The following is a 22,548-nucleotide window of genomic DNA, read 5'->3' as shown; positions in this document are numbered from 1 at the left end:
TAAAGTAAAATAAATGGGGATTAGAGTACTCTAGATCACTTCCTCTTTTCTGAGAATCTAGGAACTAATCTTATAGAATTCATCTCTATCCACGATGGAGATAATATATCGGATCATTCTGCTATTAGCTTATACTTAAGCATACAGCTAGAATGCTGTCAGTTAGACCCTTTAAGTAAAGCCGAGATTCTCAAGTGGCAGGAGGCATCTAGTGATCAAATTTCTAAATATAAAGATACACTTAATAATTTATTACAAAAGGTGTATATACCGCTTGAAGCCATTCAATGTAAAGATGTTACTTGTATATCTCATAATCAGGAAATAGATAAATATTATACTGTATTAATTAGATTAAGTGTAGAAGCCGGATTGAAGACCATACCACTATTTAAGCCGGGTAAAAAGAAAGGTAGAGTTCCAGGTTGGAACGAATATGTTGAAGAGCATAGAAATAAATCAATTTTTTGGCACAATATTTGGAATAAGAATAATTCTCCTCGCTCTGGTCAGCTCGCAGAAATCAGGTGTTGTACTCGAGCACGATATCATATCTCAGCTCTGTAAAGGCTAATAAAGAACGAATATGTGCTAATAAATTAGCTGAAAGCCTGATAGCAAATAAAAATAAAGATTTCTGGAGAGAAATTCAGAAAACTAAAGGTGCGTCAAAGGTATCATCAAACAATATTGATGGCCAGGTTGGGTCGAAAAACATAAGTAAGGTTTTTTTTTATCTAAGTATAAAGAGTTATTTAATTGTGTATCGTTTAATGTACAAGACTTTAGAATTCTTTAGAACGTGATATTGAATGTAAAGTTAAGAATTTATGTCAACATAATAATTGTAACTGTAGTCATGAAATTTCCACACCTGATGTTGTGAAGGCAGTAAAGCACCTTAAGTATGGAAAGAACGATGGGAATATGGGTCAATCTACTGAACATGTTATTCATGCCCTACACTCATATTATTGTCACTTGTCACTTGCATTGACGGCAATGCTACGTCACAGATTTAATCCAGCAAATTTTACTCTCTCTACCATAATATCTATCCCGAAAAACAGGAAGAAATCATTGAACGATTCAGATAACTATAGAGGTATAGCTTTAAGCAGTATAATAGGGAAACTTGTATATTGGGTAATCATTGATAGAAATAAGGAAACACTAAAGTCTTCGGATTTACAATATGGATTTAAGAGTGAACATTCCACAACCCACTGCTCATATATAATAAATGAAACTGTAAATTATTACTAGACATGTCCTTATTAAAAATCTGTAATGAATATGCATTAGAATATGACGTAATATTCAACCCCGACAAAAGTAAATTACTGCTCTTAAAATATGATAAACAAAATAAAGGTGTAATTAAGGATGTGTATTTTAATGGAATGCTCATTAATGTTGTTCAGTCAGAGCCTCATTTAGGGAACTCTTTACTATGTGACAGTAGAGAACAAATTATTCAGAAGGGAATAGATAATTTTATTATCAAATTCAATGTAACTTTTAAACAATTTAAGTGGAGCACACACCAAATTAAATATAAATTGTTTAAAACATATTGTATGCCATTATACGGATGTCAACTGTGGGACTTGAGTCATAAGACAATTGATAAATTTTATTGTACCTGGCGTAAGTGCATACGTCAATTAATGAATGTACCCCCAAGAACGCATAATCATCTTGTAAATCTCATCTGAAAAGATGTTTCAATAGATTCGCAATTACATAAAAGGTTTATGAAATTTGTCATGAGCTCAATATATAGTAGCAATGCATGTACTAGCATATGTAGTCTCCACGCCTTGTATGGAAGCCTATCGACGACATGTGAAAACTTGAATTACATTTGTTACAAATATAGTATTCCAAAACTGAGCTTATTGAATGTAAATATTAGTAAAATACTGAATATTATTAATATATATAATCAGGATGTAAATATAGGTGACTTCCAAACAGCTGGATCCATTGTAGATATGATGTGGTTAAGAGAATCTAATGATTCTCATATTGATTTAAATCATATTAAAGAAATTATTAATTATCTATGTACAAAATAACCTAGTTAACCTTTTGTATTCATATACTGTTTGTAATTAACCAATTGTACAATTTAATAGTACAAATAAAGATTATTATTATTATTATTATTATATGCTCACAAAAGCTTAATTTGTTCACAATTCATATTTTTTGAGATTTACCACAGGAAGGCTCTATGCTGAGGCACATTATGTTGGAGGTTACTCACCTGACGAGCTTCTTTGACACTTCCAGAGATCTCTTAAGTATGTGTAATATAGGCGTCTATAGCTGAGCTGAGAGGCACGAATGAAATTTTGCTCAGCTGGGAGCTCTCGTGTGCGCTAGCCTTAAGATATTGAGATTGGTCCGTGCATGTCTCTGGAGTTCTTGCATTATTAGTTAATGCCAGTCACAGACAATTTAATTCCTCTTTATCACAAAGCGCATCGTAATCATGGTTTGTAATACTCAGAGGTGATCTGGTTTTTACACTTATCATTTACTGAATAAGATTGCCATCCATAAAACTTTTATCCTTTTACATACAGTTAAAGCTACTGCTTTAACCATGGGAACACATTCCCCTTTTGTAAGAATGGTCCAGTATGTCTATACCTCCATCGTTACTTCGACATGGTGGACAGTCATTCATCATATTATCCAAGCGAGTGAGAATATGAAGTTTAGATAAATCTACTTTTTGTAGATTGAGAGGCCACCTAAAAGGCCCCCAGACCTGTTTGCATTTTATGAAGATTACTTGTTACTACTTTAATAGCAAGTAAAATAGGGGCACGTTTTCGTCAAAGGCTTGGCTAAATTATCAAAGCTAATGAAGCAAGATTTGTTGTGATTTTTATAGTACTCATTGTTTGTGGTAACTTTAGTGAGCTGGGTTCCTGAATGGAATGAAGAATGATTAGGAACATAGGAACAGAGTCAATAGAGACCTAGGTTACGTGTAGAATTAATGAAAGTCATCTACCCATATTAAAGATCTCATATTGGCACATAGACTGACTTAAAGTGGCCACAAGAGAACCACAACGTGATTTCTACAACAAATCATCCCTTTTATAAATAAACTATTATATTGTTTCGATTTTGTACAGTCCTATTCCGTTTTGTTGTTTCCTCTCAACAGTTATTGATATTAATCGTGATAGTTATCATATTCTTACAAACATAGATCTGTGTTATCAACATTGATGGGCTATTTTTTTTCAATGTAATGTTCAGCATAAAATTTCGTGACGTATCGTGACATGATTAGCAATACCTAGCACTTAATTATGTTTGGTTATACTTCTTGAAATACTTTTTTGGGGATAATTTGTATATCCTTTAGTATAGATGTAATAAAACATATATTTTGTTAAAATAACACTAGACGAATGAAATTAAGTTTAACGAGGTGGTAAAATTGATTTAGGTAAATGCAAAACCTATGAAAACGTTTTTTCAAAGAATAAAAATTGATAATCGACTGCAGATTTCTGCATATATAAACGATAATTTCGTTTACTGTATTCACACCTTTATAGAAATTGAGACAGCAACATTTCCTGTAAGTTACACCGATCTCCTGTTAATTGATTTTGGTTTTTAATATAATTATAAAATGTTCGTAAAATTTGATGCCATCTTGAATTTAAAAACGGGATTTGAAAAAAGACAGTGGCAGAAAATTGACAAATTAAAAATCTAAAAAAAGTTGCTTCCTTTTTATATGTCACAACGTGTTTAACTCAAGTTGATTAAAACTGCAGTATATTGGGTACATCTGTGCTCTTTTAGGAACGCTTCGCAAAGACACGACCAAATAGCATCATCACAGATGATTAAATGCTACCAAAATAAGAACTCTCCAGTAAATTTTAAGATTTCATCATTAGATTGCAGTAAAATTGCAAGAACTTGTTAAAGTTATTGAGGTGTTATGATTTAATCACTGTGTCATACCACAAGCTAAAGCTGAAAAAACAACTACAAGGTTTGCATTTCGATCAAGAAGACCTCATCGTCGTAAGCAGCGATATTGAATTGAAATGAAACTATATCTGTTATGGGGATTAAATATAATTTGGTTTTAAATGTTTAGAATACTGGTCACAGTTACGCGGCAAACTGGACTCAGATATAGTCAAGATTATCAATCTTCATAAAACTAACTATACAGTAGATTATTCTTCATTTAGAACTGAGGCGAAGAGTTGACATGATCAGTCTTTAGTCGCGAATGTCTAAATAACAAACAACCAGCTATGCGTATTTAAGTAACCAACTCTCGGCTCGACGTCAAATCATTTAAAAGACTTTTAGCAAAGAGAGACACTTCCTTGATTTTACGAGGATTCTATAATGTGATGAACTCAGTGTAATTATTTTGACAGTTTAAAGTAATTTGCGTTTATCAGTGAAAATGAGAAATGTAGTGTAAATGATACCCTAACATTAGAGACCTTCTTGGCACCGAGTTTTTCATCTAATTTGATAATTTTGTCAAGTAAATGAAATAAATCAGAAGAAATGAGCTTACCGTCTATTTTAACACCACAATTTAAGCAAATTATTGGCTTGGCTTCAAATAACAAAAAATCGATCATTTTGTTTTCGGTTTTCGTGAAGGTAGATCATAGGTTGGAGCATTACACGCATTGTCAGAATTACTACTGATTTGTAAAACGCTGAAGTAAGCTAAGGGAAAAATGCAAACACCTCACTCGTCAGTGAATATTACTCTCCATGTTGTCTATCATAACGCGATGACGACTTCACATATTCGGTGGCCATTAGTGTATGCACGTTCAATTTTGCCGAAAAGAAGAATTCAATTGATAGATATAATCTTGGACAAATATAACAAAAGTTTCTACATTTCATACATTCACTGATTCAGGACATATCATTCAAACACTATATGTGCTTTGCAGAACGAAATGATGATACAAAAACTTCAACTTTTGAATGTTCACCCTTTCTAAATCTGGATTCGTGACTTTCTCAAAAATCGAATCCAGTATGTTAAAGTCAACGAATCCATAACCACCACTGCTGTCACAAATACAAGATTGTGTCATGTCGCCGGTATTATTTATTCTATACACAAATGACTGTGTAAGCATTTCAGGAAACTATATCACTGTCAAGTTTGCGGATGACGCCGCTGTTGTAACATACGACGACACCAATTCTGATGTGCTTTACCGATCAGGTGTCTCAAATTCCGTAGATTGGTGTGAGTCCAACTTTCTGCAATTGAACACCATAAAAAAAACAAAAAAATTATGATAGACTTCAGAACAAATAAGACAGATCCAACCATTGATCATAAATAATCAGACTGTTGAATTTGTAACTAAACATAAATAACTAGGAACAATAATTAATGATAAATTAACTTCGACTTCAACACTGATCGAATTTACAGTAAACGTCAGCAACGTCTGTATTTCCTTCGAAAACCCCGGTGTTATATGTTTTTCAATACAGTGTTTGCATGTTTTTCTTTCAGTATAGAATAGGGCAAAACTTAACCGAATAGCAAATATCTCAAGTAAAATCATCGGTAAAGTGTGCATCACTCAATTACATTCTAAACGATAAATAATCTGTTCTTAAAAGCTCTCTCAAAATAAAGTTGACGATCCAAAGCATTTTCTAAACCGAGAATATAATTTACTACGTTCAGGACGACGGTATTTAGTATTACAACTCAGTACAAATAGGGCAAAAACTTCCTTTATTCCATATTCTATTAATTTATTAAACAAACGCCAATTAATCTGTGTTATTTCTTCTGTCTCTGTATTGTATTGTATTGTATTGTATTGTATTGTATATTGTTTGTTAATTCCCTTTGTTTTGTTTTTGCTTTGGGTACAGTCATTGCAAGGAGGTAACGTTTGATAACGTTTTTTACTTAAATATGGGTTTATACTTTTAAGAGGAGGCTGTTTCAACTATCGAAAAATTTGAATATGACTTCAGATAAAAGACGAGTAAACTATGTATAGGGAAATTGAAATTATATCTTTTGTCGTATAGTTTCTTTCTTTCTTTCAAACGCATATTCGTGCATTAATCAACTTAAAACATCTAGTTTGTCAAATAGATATTGATTAAAACTGACATAATGAGAATTTAATTTGGCTCAATTGAAGTGCATTTATTTGATTATGGTCGTTTTCGTCGTCTCTTGACATAAATCATAAACCCAGAAGAATAAAAGGTATCAAACCATACTTCTCGTTAAAACCTAGCCAACCATTCAAATATACACACAAAAGCAAATAATAAATTCTCATGTTCGCATCTGAATATGATGTGCACATCAACTATTCATAACATTAACATGACCATGCTTGCATATGTCTGTATGAATCACTTCGAGATCAATTTACCAAAGCGACTTTCAACGCAGAGAGAGAGATTTCGAAATGAAAATCCTTGTCAAATTATAATTGCTCTGCTATGTTAATCACTATGGCACAAATAAGCAGCTTACTGATAGGAGGTAACTATTTAAAATAAGCCTGCCAATTCTATAGCTTATCAGTCTAAATGAAAGTCAAAGCCATTTTCTGTAACACGATTACATCTGAAAACTTTTCAATTTCTTCGTCAATCTTCCGTTCCTTAACTTCGTTTTTTCATAATCTTATTTAATTCTATGAAAACTTTATTTGAACCTGTTGAAGAAACTGCTTGAAATGAAGATGAGATACTAAATTACATAAGAACATGGAATTATGGCATATGAAATGATGTCTAACATTTCGTGTTTGGTGGTCAATTCACGCTTTGGGTAACTGCCGAATATCATTCAAGTATAACACCCACCACCTCTCAATCATTTATATGCTTGATGACATTGGTGAACAAAAGTCGTGAAAATAGGCCATTGTATACAATTAATTACGGAGAATATGTTTGAATATCTTAGAGTACTCAGTTACTATTCAAGTATATTCCAAAGAAATCTTTTTTTACTGATATAACCACCTTCAAACGTTTAATCAGCAACCGTTTCTATTCTTGCCGCTTACCATTATTCCAAAGTTACAAAAAAACTCTTTATTATCCTAATAAATGTCGTATAAGACAGCCGAGATCGTAAAGTGAAAGAGAAAGGGGCGAATAATTGTCGAATGTTTGACTTAATGTCAAAAAGCCGTGATCCGCCTGCTAAACCCACCAATTTCTATTCTAAAATTTCTGTAAGGAAAACTGTTGGAACAAGTTATTGAATTAATGCACAATTTTACGGAAAAGGAAATTTAGCGTAGGAAGTTATATTGAACGTCATATTATAGGTGTATGTATAGTATCCTAAAAAATTTTATTTCCGAAACCACCAGGTACAGAGATTGATTATTGATTAAAACATATAAAGTATTGGGATTTAAGGAATCGAATAGCTGTTTGATATTTTGACCAGTCATGTCACTTTCCTGACAAAGTCTATTTCAATACTGCCCTTATGAAAAAAAACTAGGTGGATTGGTCATGAAGTAGTATGATGCAATATCCAACGTAAATTTGATTCTTCTAAATAAAATTTATTTATAGATTATTAATTAACGAAGCACGAATTTCCTTGGCTCTGCAATTTATAGTTTCAACAACAACCTGTCAATACTTAACATTCCCCAAAAATGATAATTATCGTGTGTTTAAAAGAGCCATTTTGGTACTTTTGTTCTAGTTGGCTGGATTTACGACGTTTGACATTAGATATCTCAGTAGAAACTGACTTATTTCAGTTTTATTTATGAAATTTAATATCCCTTCCAACTCCGCACCAATGGTTGTAGGATTTTCTGTCTCCGGTTTTAATTATCTCAAACCTAGCGTTGCATGGTTAACATTTCTCTCCTCCTGACAGTTATCAGTTCCTAGAGAACCGTCGGTTTAGAAGGTTAGGTTCCAGTAATATTTTCCAGTGTTTAATACGGATTTAACGAATATGGGATACTTTGAATGATTCAAATGTATTACTTATGAAGTCACATGGAAATTAAATCACAGACATATAAATTTCATAACTACATCAAAATACATTGCCAATTGACCAATTAACTAAGTATCTAAATTGCTCCAGATCTTAGCACAATTTAATAAAGGAATATAATTAATGTATGTCTGTTGAAAAAAGAGGTAGCTTAGAGTTTGTAGTGGCTAAATTAAAAACACGCCTTTCATAAGAGATAGAAGAAGCTCATCCAATATTCGAGCATCTCTTAAAAACTTGACTGTAGAAATGCTAATGACCTTTTAGTAGGACTCATTGAATTGCATATATTATTGATGGTAAAGTCGTTTTCTAATAATTTCCTATTGCCGTTTCATAAAACGTGATGCGTATGAATTAACAATCTTTAAAAAAATATCAGTTGAGCTTCTCGCCGTGTAAATGCTGTGACAACGTTAAAATGTCACATAATGAACTACATCATTATCACATATAAGCCTAATGCTATGAACTTAAAATGAACGACTCTTAATTATATGCTATAAAATATCAGCCGAAATTATCATTGTGCTAAAATAATGAAATAAAATGAAAAACTATTAAAAGACAAAAAAAACCATCGAAACTTGGCGCGAATTACGTCGAAACTTTTGGAAAATAATAACGTTTTTGCCTGGACAATTTTCTGCTACAAAAGAAAGTTGCAACAAATTATAATATCTCATAATACTTTTAGAATACTGGGCTACTGTCTACATCAATAAATATATGTTGAATTAAAATGAAAAGAAGAATATTATTAGAACATACCTGTACAACTGTGAAATATGAAAAGAATAAATGTTGAATGACTCTTAACTTTTGATGAATCAATCATTTAACTATCTTCAATATGTAATCGCCCACGACATTACACGAACGGCATTTTCAAAACACTTATCGCAATGATGGCTTAAAAACAGGGAAAAGCATCTATAGCAGTATGACGTTATATAAATATAAAACAACCTATATGCCTTGTCTTGGAAACCTAATTTTAAGTCGAGCAAATTACCCATGCCCACGCAAGAAATGTCCGAGTAACGTTATCAGTGATTGGTCACTTTTCTCAGTTTCGTTTTATTAAGACAGAATTGGATTAAAGATAGTGTCTTATTGGAGGATTTGATCAATATTGTATCAATCTTATTTCATTAGATATTGAAACTTCTTGACAACATTAATAAAGTAATACGTTTTATAACATAAATGACCAAATAAATTCCATATTATCTGATTAATTTCTGAATTTCTGGAAAAAATCCAAGATTATCATTAGAACTTAATACCAAAAATTAATAAAAGCACAAATATCAGTAACTACAAAGATGTGAAAGAATGGGCTAAAACAGACGATGTTCATCCTCAACTTGTTGAATATATCTGCATTCTGTACAGATTGCTAATTGAAATTTTCGACGACTGCTATCATCTGCGGGAGAATCTGACCATTCGTTTAATTTAAAATATTGCAGTTACCGTCGATTGCTCATGCTTTATGTTTCTTGCAATAGATCGCTCACCTGATATCCAATTAATAGCAATTGCAACCTTACGGAAACAACAAACATGAGAGTTGTATTTATTAGAAAACATTACTTCAACAATCTTGTTTTTCGACACCTGACATCATCAATCTGTAACTGTCTGAGACAACTTCCTGTTTTTACCATTTTACGGTCCGTTACGGTACAGTATAATCGTAAAACAAAAACATCATAAGCGAAGTGGATAAACCAAAATGAATGTATGTCATCTGTCGACTGCCCCTAGCAAAGACTATCTAGCCATTGGTCAATTAGTCGGAATAACAATTCTACTGTTTTATTAGGGAAACAAACCAACAAAACATAATCATTAAGTAGAATTATTCTTTCATGAATGAAAAATCATCTAAAAAGTGCTTTAACGGGCACACTTCTCAAAATAATACTTAAAAAGACACACATTTCATTCTATATTATGTCTCTAAAAGAATCATTTTATTCAAAATAACATTGTTATGATTCCTACGCATATTTGGTAATATTTCTTTCAACTCTTGTATGATCAAAACTAAATAATGCACCAAATCTAAAAATACTTATTGGATCAAATAAGAGAAATCCTTAACTGAAAAAAATTACTATTTTGTTCACAAAATACAGGAATCGGAATTGTACTGCGAACCCATCATATTAAATATAATGAAATCATACTTTTGATTGAGATAGTTTGCCATGAATTTACAAGATGATTTCAACATAACCACAAGACTGACATCAACCGAAATGACAAACTGTTAACAGCGACTTGAAATATATAATAAACAACCTAAACTCTGCAATCACTATACTCTCTGAATATCTTTTTTATCTTCTGTCTATTTTCCTTCCTTTTTCTAGGAATAAAACCTGACATTTTATATTAGATTAAATGCACAATTAGTTTTATCTTAATTAACCTTGTAATCAATTGTGGCTTGCTTGCTACTGTGCTATTCTTTCATATAATCTTTTTTTGACAATGGACAGTTTTCATTGAGATTGAATCGTTTAGATAGGCAGCTAATGATGGACACCTTATACATCAGTACCACGATAAACGTTTCATTTTCTTTTTCCTTCTACAAGCATGTGTGTTTTATTTTTCGGCTCCAATTAAGAGAGTTCCGATTATATTTCTAATACAATGTATTAACACATTCATGGCCGTTTTTTTGCTTTGACGTCAACAGCCCAATGGCACTGGTCAATTGCAACAGGTGGTAATTTTGAAAGGAAATACTGCCTGTAAATTATTTTAGCTAATAACCACATCTGATACCATTAACCTGTTTCACCTGTGAAACGGTTTTGAAATGCAAATACAAATATACACCCTTTTTTTATTTGCTCACGGATCAAGAATATTTAAGTAATCTACATTTATTTTATTTTTTCAAAATTCGTTCTCAAAGTAACAAAACACACCGACGTAGGATGACGAGTCATTTATCAGTTTATGGCACTGACAGAATATTATAGGTAACACTTTTTTTTTTTATCTCAAATACCTTCTATCATTTACATTCATTAAACTCACATTGAAATATGGTTCAATTGCATGTTCAACAATTACTCTATTAAAAACTGTTCAATTTAACAGGAAACCGTCATAATTCTTGGATTATTAAATAATAATGGTGTCATATATTCTGACTAAAAGCTTTTATTTATTCCCTATCAATCATAAATACATGACAAAAAAATAATTAAATCAGCGATCCTTGCAACATCATGTTATATACCCGATTAAATATGCAACATTCGCGTCATATATTCTTTTGTTTTTGTGAGTAACCTGTGAATGTTCTCTTTTTATATTAAATGTGAAGCGAATGATTATTAAAAAAAACAGCAATATTGTCTAAAGCACAAAAGATGTGTTAACTGGAGAATTCGAAACTCGGTGTATTCCAATACGTCGTATTAAAAACGACTTTGCTTGATAAAATAATACTCAATCCATGTCGGGTAATAACGTAAAAATTATGCCCTGGGACTCTCAGAACTTATACGTTTGCAGGAGATATTAATAAAATAAAACTGTATTTTACGTATTGATTGCTGTTTTCAATTTCCAGCTTTTGCTGAAATCTGTAAGTTACAGTGACATGTTCAAGTCTGCCCCGTGCGACACGCACCGTTAAGATTTCTAGATATTCTTAAAATGTATTTTGAAGCTTACCTATCTCGTCGCTCTTTTCAACCTATACTGTGGGTAGTACAATATTTCAGTTGTATGTCAGTAACCTTAAAGCTATTATAAATGGACATTAAAGTACCAATATCAGCACTGAAGCCGGTATGAAGTTCCATACACTGCTGCTCAGCTCTGTTTATATCTGTAGTTATATAGTTTTATTCATATCAATAATTAACAGTAATATATTGATTATAATGACAAGGTAGAAGGATTTCAAATGATTGGTTGATCTGTTCAGATTCCTACTCTCATCAACACCGTGTACTAAAATTACCAACGCAAGGTAAAAAAAATCGCATTCACTTCCTTTAGTTGTTGTCAATTAAATCAGATTTAAATACTTTTGTTTAAAATTAACTGAAGTTGAATGAGTTCATTAATTTAAAAATAAATAGTAATATTAAATTGTGAATGCTTAATATACAAAGATAGCCCAAAATTAGTTAATTTCAAAGAAACAACTCACAACTGTGCAATTTTCTACCAATCTTTCCAGAAACGGGAATTTTAGGCAAAGCCACTCTTTACATATGTTCAAGACTAAAATAACCCCCCGAATATGGCGCATCTAAAGCAATTTGTTATGAAAATCACAAAGACGTTGAATATATACGTTATTTCTTGTCCATGCGTATTTATTTATTTGGCTTTTTTTCAGTTAGGGGTGTGGAAACATTGGATGATTGGAATACTTCTCTCTAAAAGTTCGTTTCCGACAAAATAATTCTCTCTTATGGTATTGATTTTATTGTAGTGGGCATTAACAAAAATGACTGTATAGCATGACCACGACCAATTCACACATACATGACTGGCCTTATCATAGGACATCTACAGTGTTCTTAGCGAAATCCGCATTATCACTTTAAGTGGACAGGCACCATTGGAGCGGTTTTTTGATATAAAAGACATCAATAATAATGTTCCATTATGTAATATTGGTCCACTTTATATCATCAAAACAGTCCTCGTTTATGCCCCTTTGATGAGATACTTTCACATGAAGTTAACTTTTGGAATAAGACCTATATCAACCATGGTTAAAACCTTAGCTATTAAACACTTGGAATTTAGTTGTCCATGGCCTCTCAAACGACAGATGGAATTTGCGAGTCACTATCTACATTTCTAGGTCGTAATTAACCCAACAACACTGAACAAGAGTTCGATTCAGTTCAAGTGATTCTTTTACCAAAGAAATTTGGATTGACTACATGATATGCAGGCTGATCGCAACAATTTTCGTTATTTCTAAATTAACACTTGTTGCTGGCGTTAACGTGACCGCCTTAGATTTATTAAGCATTAACAGTATTATTTGCCATTCTATTATTTCAATTATTTGGAATGATATCCTGCACTAGAACGTTTCAGAAAGATAGCTTGCCAGGCAAGGTAAGATACGCCCACTACCAGCTGTCAGAAATGATAAAACAAAGTCTGTAGTGGTTTTATATGTGAATCCAGTCATCCGATTGTTACTAATTTCAAGCTTTACTAAGATCTCATAGCAAGTTTCATTAGGATCGGATAAAAAGCAGGCCTACAAGCCAAATTAGACGCATTGAATTAATTCAAGGGCCATAACTCCAAAACCATTCATCCAATTATTACCATTTTTGAACTTGAGGGCTCATCAAAATATACATGCATACCAAGTTTAATTGAGATTAGATAAAAACTGCACCCTGTACCATGACTACAAGCATCTTATCAATATAAGCTTATACATGCATACTAAGTTTCATCAAGATCGGATAAAAACTGTAGTCTCTATCGTGCCTACAAGCCAAATTTGACGTATTTTTAGTCAAAGGTAGTAGACCTAAGATTATTCATCTAATTATTGCCAATTTCGAACTTGACCTAGATCTCATCAATATATACATGTATACCAAGTTTCATCAAAATCGGATACAAATTGCAGCCTTTATCGTGCATACAGGTCAAATTTAACGCGTTTATACTAATATAAGGGCAATAACTCTGAAATCATTCTTCCGATTATTACCAATTTCGAACTTGACCGAGATCTCAACATTATATACATGCATACTAACTTTCATCAAGATCAGATAAAAAAATTGCAGCCTTTATCATGCATACGAGCCAAATTTAACGCGTTTTTACTAAGTCAAGGGCAATAACTCTGAAACCGTTCATCCGATTATTACCAATTTCGAACTTGACCGAGATCTCATCAATATACATACATACCAAGTTTCGTCAAGATCAGATTAAAGCTGTAGCCTCTATCGTTCATACAAGAAATGTGGACGAACCGTCGAACGGACAGGGGCGACTGCAATATACGTCTACATTTCCATGGGATATAAAAACTAGATAATTATTACTGTTACATTTTGAAATAAATCCTGTTTCGGATGAATCCGTAGGCCATAAAACCATTCTACCCGATAAATACGCTGATGTGTTTTATTTAAGCATTTTCTGTCCTTGAATTTTTACTTCAAAACTAATGATATTGGATCCAACCGGCTTGGTCTGAAAAGGTTGTTGTCCGCCTATAAACACGTGTAAAGTGCAAGGTAGGATGATCCATCCGCCATCATCTGTCCAGACAGCCATTTTCTCGGCAGCAATTGTAAAGTCAACCTTAATATACTCTTTGGTAGGGATGTGTTGACGTGCAAAATCTACCAGTTGTAATTTTGGTGTTTGAATCTCTATATTTTTCCACTGAATATATACTTGAGAAACTTCTTCGCCTTCATATTGCCCCTTGTTTTTTACAAAAACAGAGCCATTTAGGTCATCGCCAGCATTAACAATGTAAACACCGTCCTTAACTGGAAGATCAACAGATACATGATCGTATTGGAATTGTGTATAAGATAATCCGTAACCGAATGGATACAAAGGTTCTTGATCATCTTTCAGATATCTATATGTTCTCCCAGTCATGTTGTAATTCACCATTGGAGGTAACTGTCCATCAGATTTCGGCCAAGTAAATGGCAGTCGTGCAGCCGGAACAGAATATGGTCCGTCGTGGGTAATGAGCTTTCTTAGTGCCGTACCTGTTGTCTGTCCGGGATAAAACGCTGCTATTATCGCCGATATCTTGCTGTTTTGTTCTGCCCAAGATAGATCAACTGCCCCGGCATTGAAAATTATTAAAATGATAATTGCATTTTCTGGGCTATACTTCACAGCGTCTTTAAGTAGCTGAAGTTGTCCACCTGGAAGATCTATGGTATCTCGGTCTTTACCTTCGGCTTCAACTTCAGTTCCAAGTCCAAGACAAACGAATACAACCTCTGAAACATAAACTGCGTTAATAATGTCATTCTTCGCGTAGTGTTCACATTTATTGTCTTCACAACCTTGGCCCGAAGTGATATTTCCCCCTAAACGCTCTAATCCATAATATGGCGTTACCGTAAATTTTGGGTCATAGGTAGGAGCATAACTTCCAAAAAGCTGCTCTGGACTGTCTATCATAGGTCCTACAATGCTTATCCAATGGAAGCGTGTGTTAGGTAATGGTAGAGTGTTGTCTATATTTTTCAACAAAACAAATGATTTCATTGCAGTTTCTAGAGAAAGTTCTTGATGTACTTTACTCTGTATAGCTCCCAAATTAATATTACTATATGGATTCATGTAATCTGGATCGAACTCCCCTAATCTCATTCTGGTGTACCAGAGGGGCTTCATTCTCTCCCTGACTATTTGATCGGGTAGCTTTACTTGCTCTATAGCTTCAACCATTGAATAAAATGCGTTGGTGAAATTGGACCAATTCCCTGAAAAAGAAGGGTTATCCGTTGATTTAGATAATCTTAACAATAAATATGAAGCGTGAGTAGTAAATTGAAATAATTCATTAGTCACCAAAATTCAAAACTCAAAACATCTGAAACATGGGGTGATATTCAATCTAATCTTGACTTTTTTAGGGATATTACGGGCTCATCTATGTCTGGCTTTTTGGGTTTTGTTGACTTTAAGACTTTAAATTATGGATAGTTAATATCAGTTTTCACCCTGTGGTTCATATACGGTACCTGCAGCAAGATTGAGATTAACACCAGCGTTGACAGTAGTAGCAACAGTGTCGACGTCATTTGTGGTATAGTTATGAAAATGCCACACATTCTCAATAGCTCCAGCATCACTCACTACATATCCAGAAAATCCCCACTCATTCCTCAAAATATCAGTCAATAGCTTTTTATTTGCACATGCTGGCACTCCATTAATACTATTATAACTACACATTATACTGTAGACTCCAGCATCCACACAGTCTTTGAAAGCAGGAAGAAAAGTTGTCCGCCAATCTCTTTCAGAAACAATTGAATTAAATGACAGTCTGGATTTTGGAATGTTTTCTGGGCCGGAATGAGCATCAAAGTGTTTACATGCAGCTGATGCACGGATATATCTTGGGTGACCCCCTTGCAGGCCACGAACGAAACTCTGAGCCAACGCACCTGTCAAGTGCGGGTCTTCGCCATATGTTTCTTGGCACCTTCCCCACCGAGGATCTCGTAATATATTGATGACCGGACTAAAACAGGAAAGCCCCATGTGGAATCCATACAATCCATGTTTTGTGTAATTGTTGTTTTTGGCTCTTACTTCTACACTCGTAGCTTCGGCGACTCGATACAACACATCCTTGCTCCACGTAGCCGCTAATCCGATGGCTTGAGGAAAAGAAGTTGCATTGCCAGCTATCGCGTCCCCATGAAGACATTCAGTCGCCCAATCATATTCTCCAATACCCAGTCTAGGAATTGATGGAGCTCCGGTTTTAATATCGGCTCGTCCTTTAGCCATTTGGTTCATCATCTCCTCTTCAGTTAGCCTGGACACCAAGTCATGTACTCTTTCATCCCATGTCAATGAAGGGTCCATGAACGGAAAGTCACAACAACAGGATACTAATAATAAACATAGTAAAACGATTGTTAGCCACATTTTGATGTGTACAATCATATTATTCATGCTACTTCGATAAACTATAACTTATAACTAGATAACAAAATAATACTTGATAACAATAGGTCACACATATAATTATCTTTGCGTATTGATATCAGCTATCTTTCTTTGGTAGTTTGAAGGGGATATACTTCTTACAGCCATATCTGAATTATTTTCATTTTCTAATGGTAGCTTTATGGTTAAGGTAGAACGAAAAAAGGGTAATCTATAAATTATGCTGACAATTACAATTCAGATGCAACGTGGTTCATGTCTATTGCTGATGTTTTTCTCGAAGGATTATACAAGGTTTGTAGGTTTTTGTATCCTGGCCTTGACTTGTTTATTTGCGACACAGGTGAACATGGTAAGTTCACAACACGAGTACAGTTTATTACGTTAAAAGACAAGAAAGCGATTTTATTAGAATATATTAGAACTTTAATATCCACAACCCTATCCAATTCGTTGCTCACCAGTGAGTACTATTGTCTTTGGGCAATAATTAACAGAAAAAAATCTGGGAATCTGGGAATCGCCCGTTTCACAAAGATTTATCTGGTTTGGACAGACATGATCACGGGAATTTAAAGTATGTATACTAATGGATATACTAGTACAATGACTACAAATACTACTTCATCAGCCCTTTTAACAGTATAATGACAAAATGTACATAATGTCTCGAGATAAATGATAAACCCTACTAAATTAATACCACGGGCGCTTTTTAACTTCAAAGTTTTGACGTCTCCACGATTTAATTTACGACTTGGTCATTCGAAGATGATTTTGGGATATTGGCCTTTACATTTTCACATAGCCTCATACAAAACACGAGATCAGATTCCTTCCGAAATGTTTCTCGCCTATTCCTTTTTAAGTAGTAATGTCGGATGACACGATGAAGTTTAATAAAGCCATAATTCGCTGTCAGTGTTGGCATTTCTCAATTTCTGAGGTAAGTGTATCATGGTACATTAGCATAATAACCAAATGTCAGGGAATGTTTGGGGAATATGGCACTTATGAATTATTGGTAGATACATCCCTTATAAAACATAGTACTCGTTCCCGACCATTCTTTCTTCTTTCGATTTGGAACTGGATTTTTGTACAAAATTTTATTTGGATTAAGTTAACTGGGTATGATATATTTTAATATATTTCTTTGAATTTTGTAACTGATCCATAAAGACAGGTAGTTCAGGGACCTTCTGTCCTTACAGTTTTTTGTTATTAAATCGAGTTTGCAAATTATTATATATCGACTACCTTTATAATACTACCGATAGTTAAAGATTCACTATGCAATCATAAAAATGTAAACTTACATTTTAAGTCATTCCAATTTAGCAATTTTGAAGCTGGTATTCCAATTCAAGAGGTAGAATTCGCTTTACCGACGAAATGCGGAAGGCAGTAAGTTGATATCATCATAAAACCTCTTTAAAGAACACAATAGAGTTATTGGAAATCATAATAAAAAAATAGTCCAAGTTTTCTACAGAAAGAGTACTCTGTATAGTTAAAAATGAGGGGTTTGGAGTAGCAAGTATAATCTTATAAGAATAAACTAAAATTATTTAACATTTAGGTGTGATTCTCGGTTCAACTAAAAAGCGCAACGAAGTGTAAACAAGAGCAAACAAGCGTTAACAAGAGCAAACGAGAGTAAACCTTTTTTCTTTTTTTTTGAACACTCAGAAAATAGTGTATAGAGCAAGAGTGTTACGGGCTATTGTAGTTACTTATGATTAGATACAACAGTGGTTCCCAACCTTTTTCAGCCTTCACATCCTTGGTGAAATCAGCTGGACCTTTCACACCCCCAAAAATTTGTTTCATACACATTTTCAGCATGATATGAGTTGCTCTCTCAATTCAAAATAAATTCTACTCCTATACCAGTTGGCCACACCCCGGACACCCTAGTCTCACACCCCAGGTTGGGAACAGGGGAGCAAGAAGGATCAAAGGGGGTTAGTGACTAAAAGGTCCCAACTCTAGACATAAGATTGTAGTGTACATAGATCTTATCATCATTGTGCCTTATCTCTTTTTATATACATTTTTATTCACAAGTTTGTTGATATACTGTATAATATGGTGTTAACAGAGATATTTACAAAGTTATGATTATATACAAGGTTTATGTTGGTTAGTTACAATTTATAAACACACAGTTGAAAAAGAAAAGGAATGTTGTTTATTAAAGTTGGGAGTTGTTTTATGTTTTTATAGTGCAAGTGTAGATAGATTGCTAGTGAAAGTTAGTTCACTCCGTGATACATTACGTTGGTTCAAATTCATTCAACTTCGAATTAAAATATTTGGCTGAAAATTGTCTGGATTTCAAACTCTTCGTTTTATTTAGATACAAATACAATTTGACAAGTTTAGATACATGATTTTTTAAACATTTAAATGTTTAATGTGAAGTAACACAAAATTTAAAGGTCATTTGCTCAGTGTTACATGAGATAGTCTTTTGCGTCAAAAATGTCGCCATTGTGTGTCGACTGTTAAATCACGAACAGACTGCAAATGTTGTAGTTTCAATAACGTATTTTGTCAAACCGATTCCGGATACGCTTGGATATGACAATATATAAAATATTATATTGCCGTTTCCGTTACAATTTAGCTCTAATCGAGTGTCAGGTAAAGATAAGTTTCTTAAGAATGAAATATATATATTACCGCGTTTAAAGAAAAGCTATTGATGTTATATCATAATGTGCAATTTGTACGGATATCAAGAGGCAATTTTGATATTTGGAATAGTGCTAATATTTTAATTTCCCTGGTTTTCCCACTATTAGTTTTACTGATCACGTAATGATCAAAGTACTGGTATGAAAATAGATAACAGCAAACATAAAGTTTATTAATTTCTAGGCATTTAATCTCAAACTGCACATTAAAAAAGGTTTGTCTCATCATAAATGAATTCATGGGATAGTAATAATATCCATTATAGGTATATAAATATTAAATGATAGACATTATATGATGAGTCCCTAGATAATACCTATTTTACATCAATATTCAATAATGTGTGTTTCATACGTGGAAATCAACCGATTTATAAACCAGTCTTTAAGGCAATAATTGTGAAATTTCCACAGTTTTCGTCACCGATCGTCAGCAACTTCATATATAAGAATGCAATGGTTCTAGCTAACAGTATATCTATACCCGATGTCCGATGTCATTGCAATTTAACAAGATAACTTGCCAGGCAAGGTAATATACACCCACTGGCAACTTTGACTTTAAATAAGAATATTTGGCAGAACACTAACAATTACCATCATGAAATTTTCAACCTTCAGTCATATATTTCTTTGAACTTTCTTTTATGAGATAATGAACAATATTACCAAATTTTGTCAAATGCGTTTCAACAACAACTCATATAAAATATTTATTTATTTATTTTTTTATTTTTTTTTTTTTAAAAAAAGGTTCATCATTGGTTAAAAATCAACATAGATTTCATCAATATATGTCAAGAATTGTGCCTTCATGTGAGGTTACAAGATAAAAATTGATCGGGTTTTCAAGAATTCATTTTTAATATTTTTCGATTGTTTTGACTAAGGGGTCATCCTTGCGTGATAATAAACATTTACACCAAATTTCGTCAAAATCAGCCAAGAAATGTGCTTACTAGAGTGTTTACAAGCTAAAATTGAACGCATTTTCAAGAACAAAAGCAATAACTCATTACAAAGTTTCGTTTTTCAATAGGGTTCCTTTTTAGATGTTAATAAACCATTTCACAAAGTTTCCCCAAAATCCACCAGGAATTGTGCTTGCTGGAGTTTTTGAAATAACGTCCAGGGCGTCATTAATCCACTCATGTTCTAACCGATAACATGAAGACCACAATACCTTTTTGTTGAGGATATTGGAAGCTATATTTTCCCTAAATGGAGCTCTATTACCTGGTAACTCTTATAAAGTTGTACATAATAATATCAAAATTTTAATCTGTCCGTACATAATGATTTTGTCAGCCCTCCCATACACCCTCATCATTAAGTCACATTTTAATAGTGATTAGAATGGTCAAAACCATTGTGCAGCTTGTATTTTATACACGACCACATCCACTGTGCAGCGTGTATTTTATAATAATGTACAATATAGCCACAGCCAGGGACTACATCGACGGTGCAGCTGATACCTTGTATCTACCGTTAAAACTCTGTGATTTCAAAAGGCTATTACACAGATCAACCAAATAGAATAAAAACTATTCTTTACTGTAAATCTCGGTATTTGTCGTAATCCTGATAAGCGTACAACAAATTGAACAAAAAACGATTTTCAAATTGGCAATTCCAACATGAATGAAGCATTACATGGATAATATATTATTTTCTAAATATCTTAGGTCGTTGTTTGTAAGATATAGCTAATATTAACAGGTTTCGTTTTTGTCTGTGAATGATTTCACGCAATGCCGATATAAAATTGTTCTTTAATCCACATTAAGGGTGGTTTATAAACGTTCTCACTTATAAATGACATTGTTTCAAATAGGAAAGATTTCAGCTAATAGAACAAGTTAGATGCTATTCTTTTGCTATACCCTTTTGGGGTAAAATTTTGAAAATTCCTTTTAGCTAGTCTTTAGAACATAACAAAGGAAGAAATCATTTAAACACATGTTGATTTTCAATATTTTGGATAGAAAAAAAACTTGTTGATTTTTCATAGTGAAATACACTAAAATTAACGCATTTAGCGCAACTTTTAGATTATGTTTTTGTTTTTGCCAATTTTACAGTTAATCATTGCGTCATTAATATTTCCGTGCATTGTGCCATGTTGCCTTTAATTCAAAGTAAAAATCGGATTGAAATTGTTATGGAAGTCTTGACTTGTCATTCAAAAAAATACAATTATTGAAATGAAGGCGTTTCTTATGCAACATTATAGATATGTCAAGTTTGTATTTGAAGTGTTCCTTATTTCAATCACACCTTTTGGAAATGTATAGGCTATAGGACAATATTCACATTTTTATAATATTGATAATATGATCATTTATTTTCATCTAGATCATTGATGAAAAGATGTTTGTTTTCAAAATGCCAACTTTTGTTTAAACCTTTCAAATTTTCATACCTTCTCGTGCATGCTATATCACTTACTCAGTATTATTTCATTCAGATTTTTATGAGCAAACAAACAATTCATTTACACGATTCATGCAATTAATTCTCTACATTGATTGGATGTCCTATTCGTACCATACTTTAGCATGCATTTCATGTGGTGTCAGGGTGATATGGAAATTCCCAGAAGAAGCACGGACCTAGGTCACGAAGCTAGAATTATATTTAATAGTAATTCGTATTTACTGAAGATTGTTTATTGTCGGCGCTTATATTCATTTGTTCGTTTACATTTGCTCAGAAAACCAAAAAGCTATAGGTTTTAAAAAAAAAATAATAAAAAAAGCATTTTTGGCCACAATTGGCGAAAATTATGACACTTGACAACAATTCGAAACCGAAAACTAAGTAACGTTTTACGTGTCTGACTGTAGACACTCGTTTAATTGTCAAGAATTAATGCTTTTATTAATATATTCATTGCAGAAAGATACACCAAGATGTACAGACAGTGTGTTTTAGTCGTGTTACTGATGTATATGGGAACTGTGGAGTCGGGCTTTACATCTGGCAGTCGTCTACCATATAAAAGAATATCTTCACATATATTTAGAGATGAAATTATCGACAGCAGCAAAAGATTTGGCTACAAGTATTTTTCAGAATATATCCTTT

General features: G+C 33.0%; 1 protein-coding gene across 1 annotated transcript; it reads right to left on the bottom strand.

Annotated features, from left to right (window-relative positions):
* Positions 1-14,205: 14,205 nt before the first annotated feature.
* Positions 14,206-16,681, bottom strand: LOTGIDRAFT_193829 (hypothetical protein). Its single transcript, XM_009063036.1, has 2 exons — positions 15,796-16,681; positions 14,206-15,510 (listed from the first exon to the last, which is right to left on the bottom strand). Exons 1-2 carry the CDS (start codon positions 16,670-16,672, stop codon positions 14,222-14,224), a joined length of 2,166 nt encoding a protein of 721 aa, XP_009061284.1. The 5' UTR covers positions 16,673-16,681; the 3' UTR covers positions 14,206-14,221.
* Between the last annotated feature and the right edge of the window lie 5,867 nt (positions 16,682-22,548).

Source organism: Lottia gigantea, assembly GCF_000327385.1.
Source record: "Lottia gigantea unplaced genomic scaffold LOTGIsca_55, whole genome shotgun sequence".
NCBI lineage: Eukaryota > Metazoa > Mollusca > Gastropoda > Lottiidae > Lottia > Lottia gigantea.
Note: the sequence above shows the minus strand (reverse complement) of the source record. Positions and strands in the feature narration are given on the sequence as shown.

Excerpts from the sequence above, each read along its gene's own strand:
- LOTGIDRAFT_193829 (XM_009063036.1), bottom strand. The coding sequence starts at position 16,672 with ATGGACCCTTCATTGACATGGGATGAAAGAGTACATGACTTGGTGTCC. Across the intron at positions 15,511-15,795 it reads TACCGTATATGAACCACAGG|CTATAGAGCAAGTAAAGCTA; the intron begins GTGAAAACTGAT and ends CAATGGTTGAAG.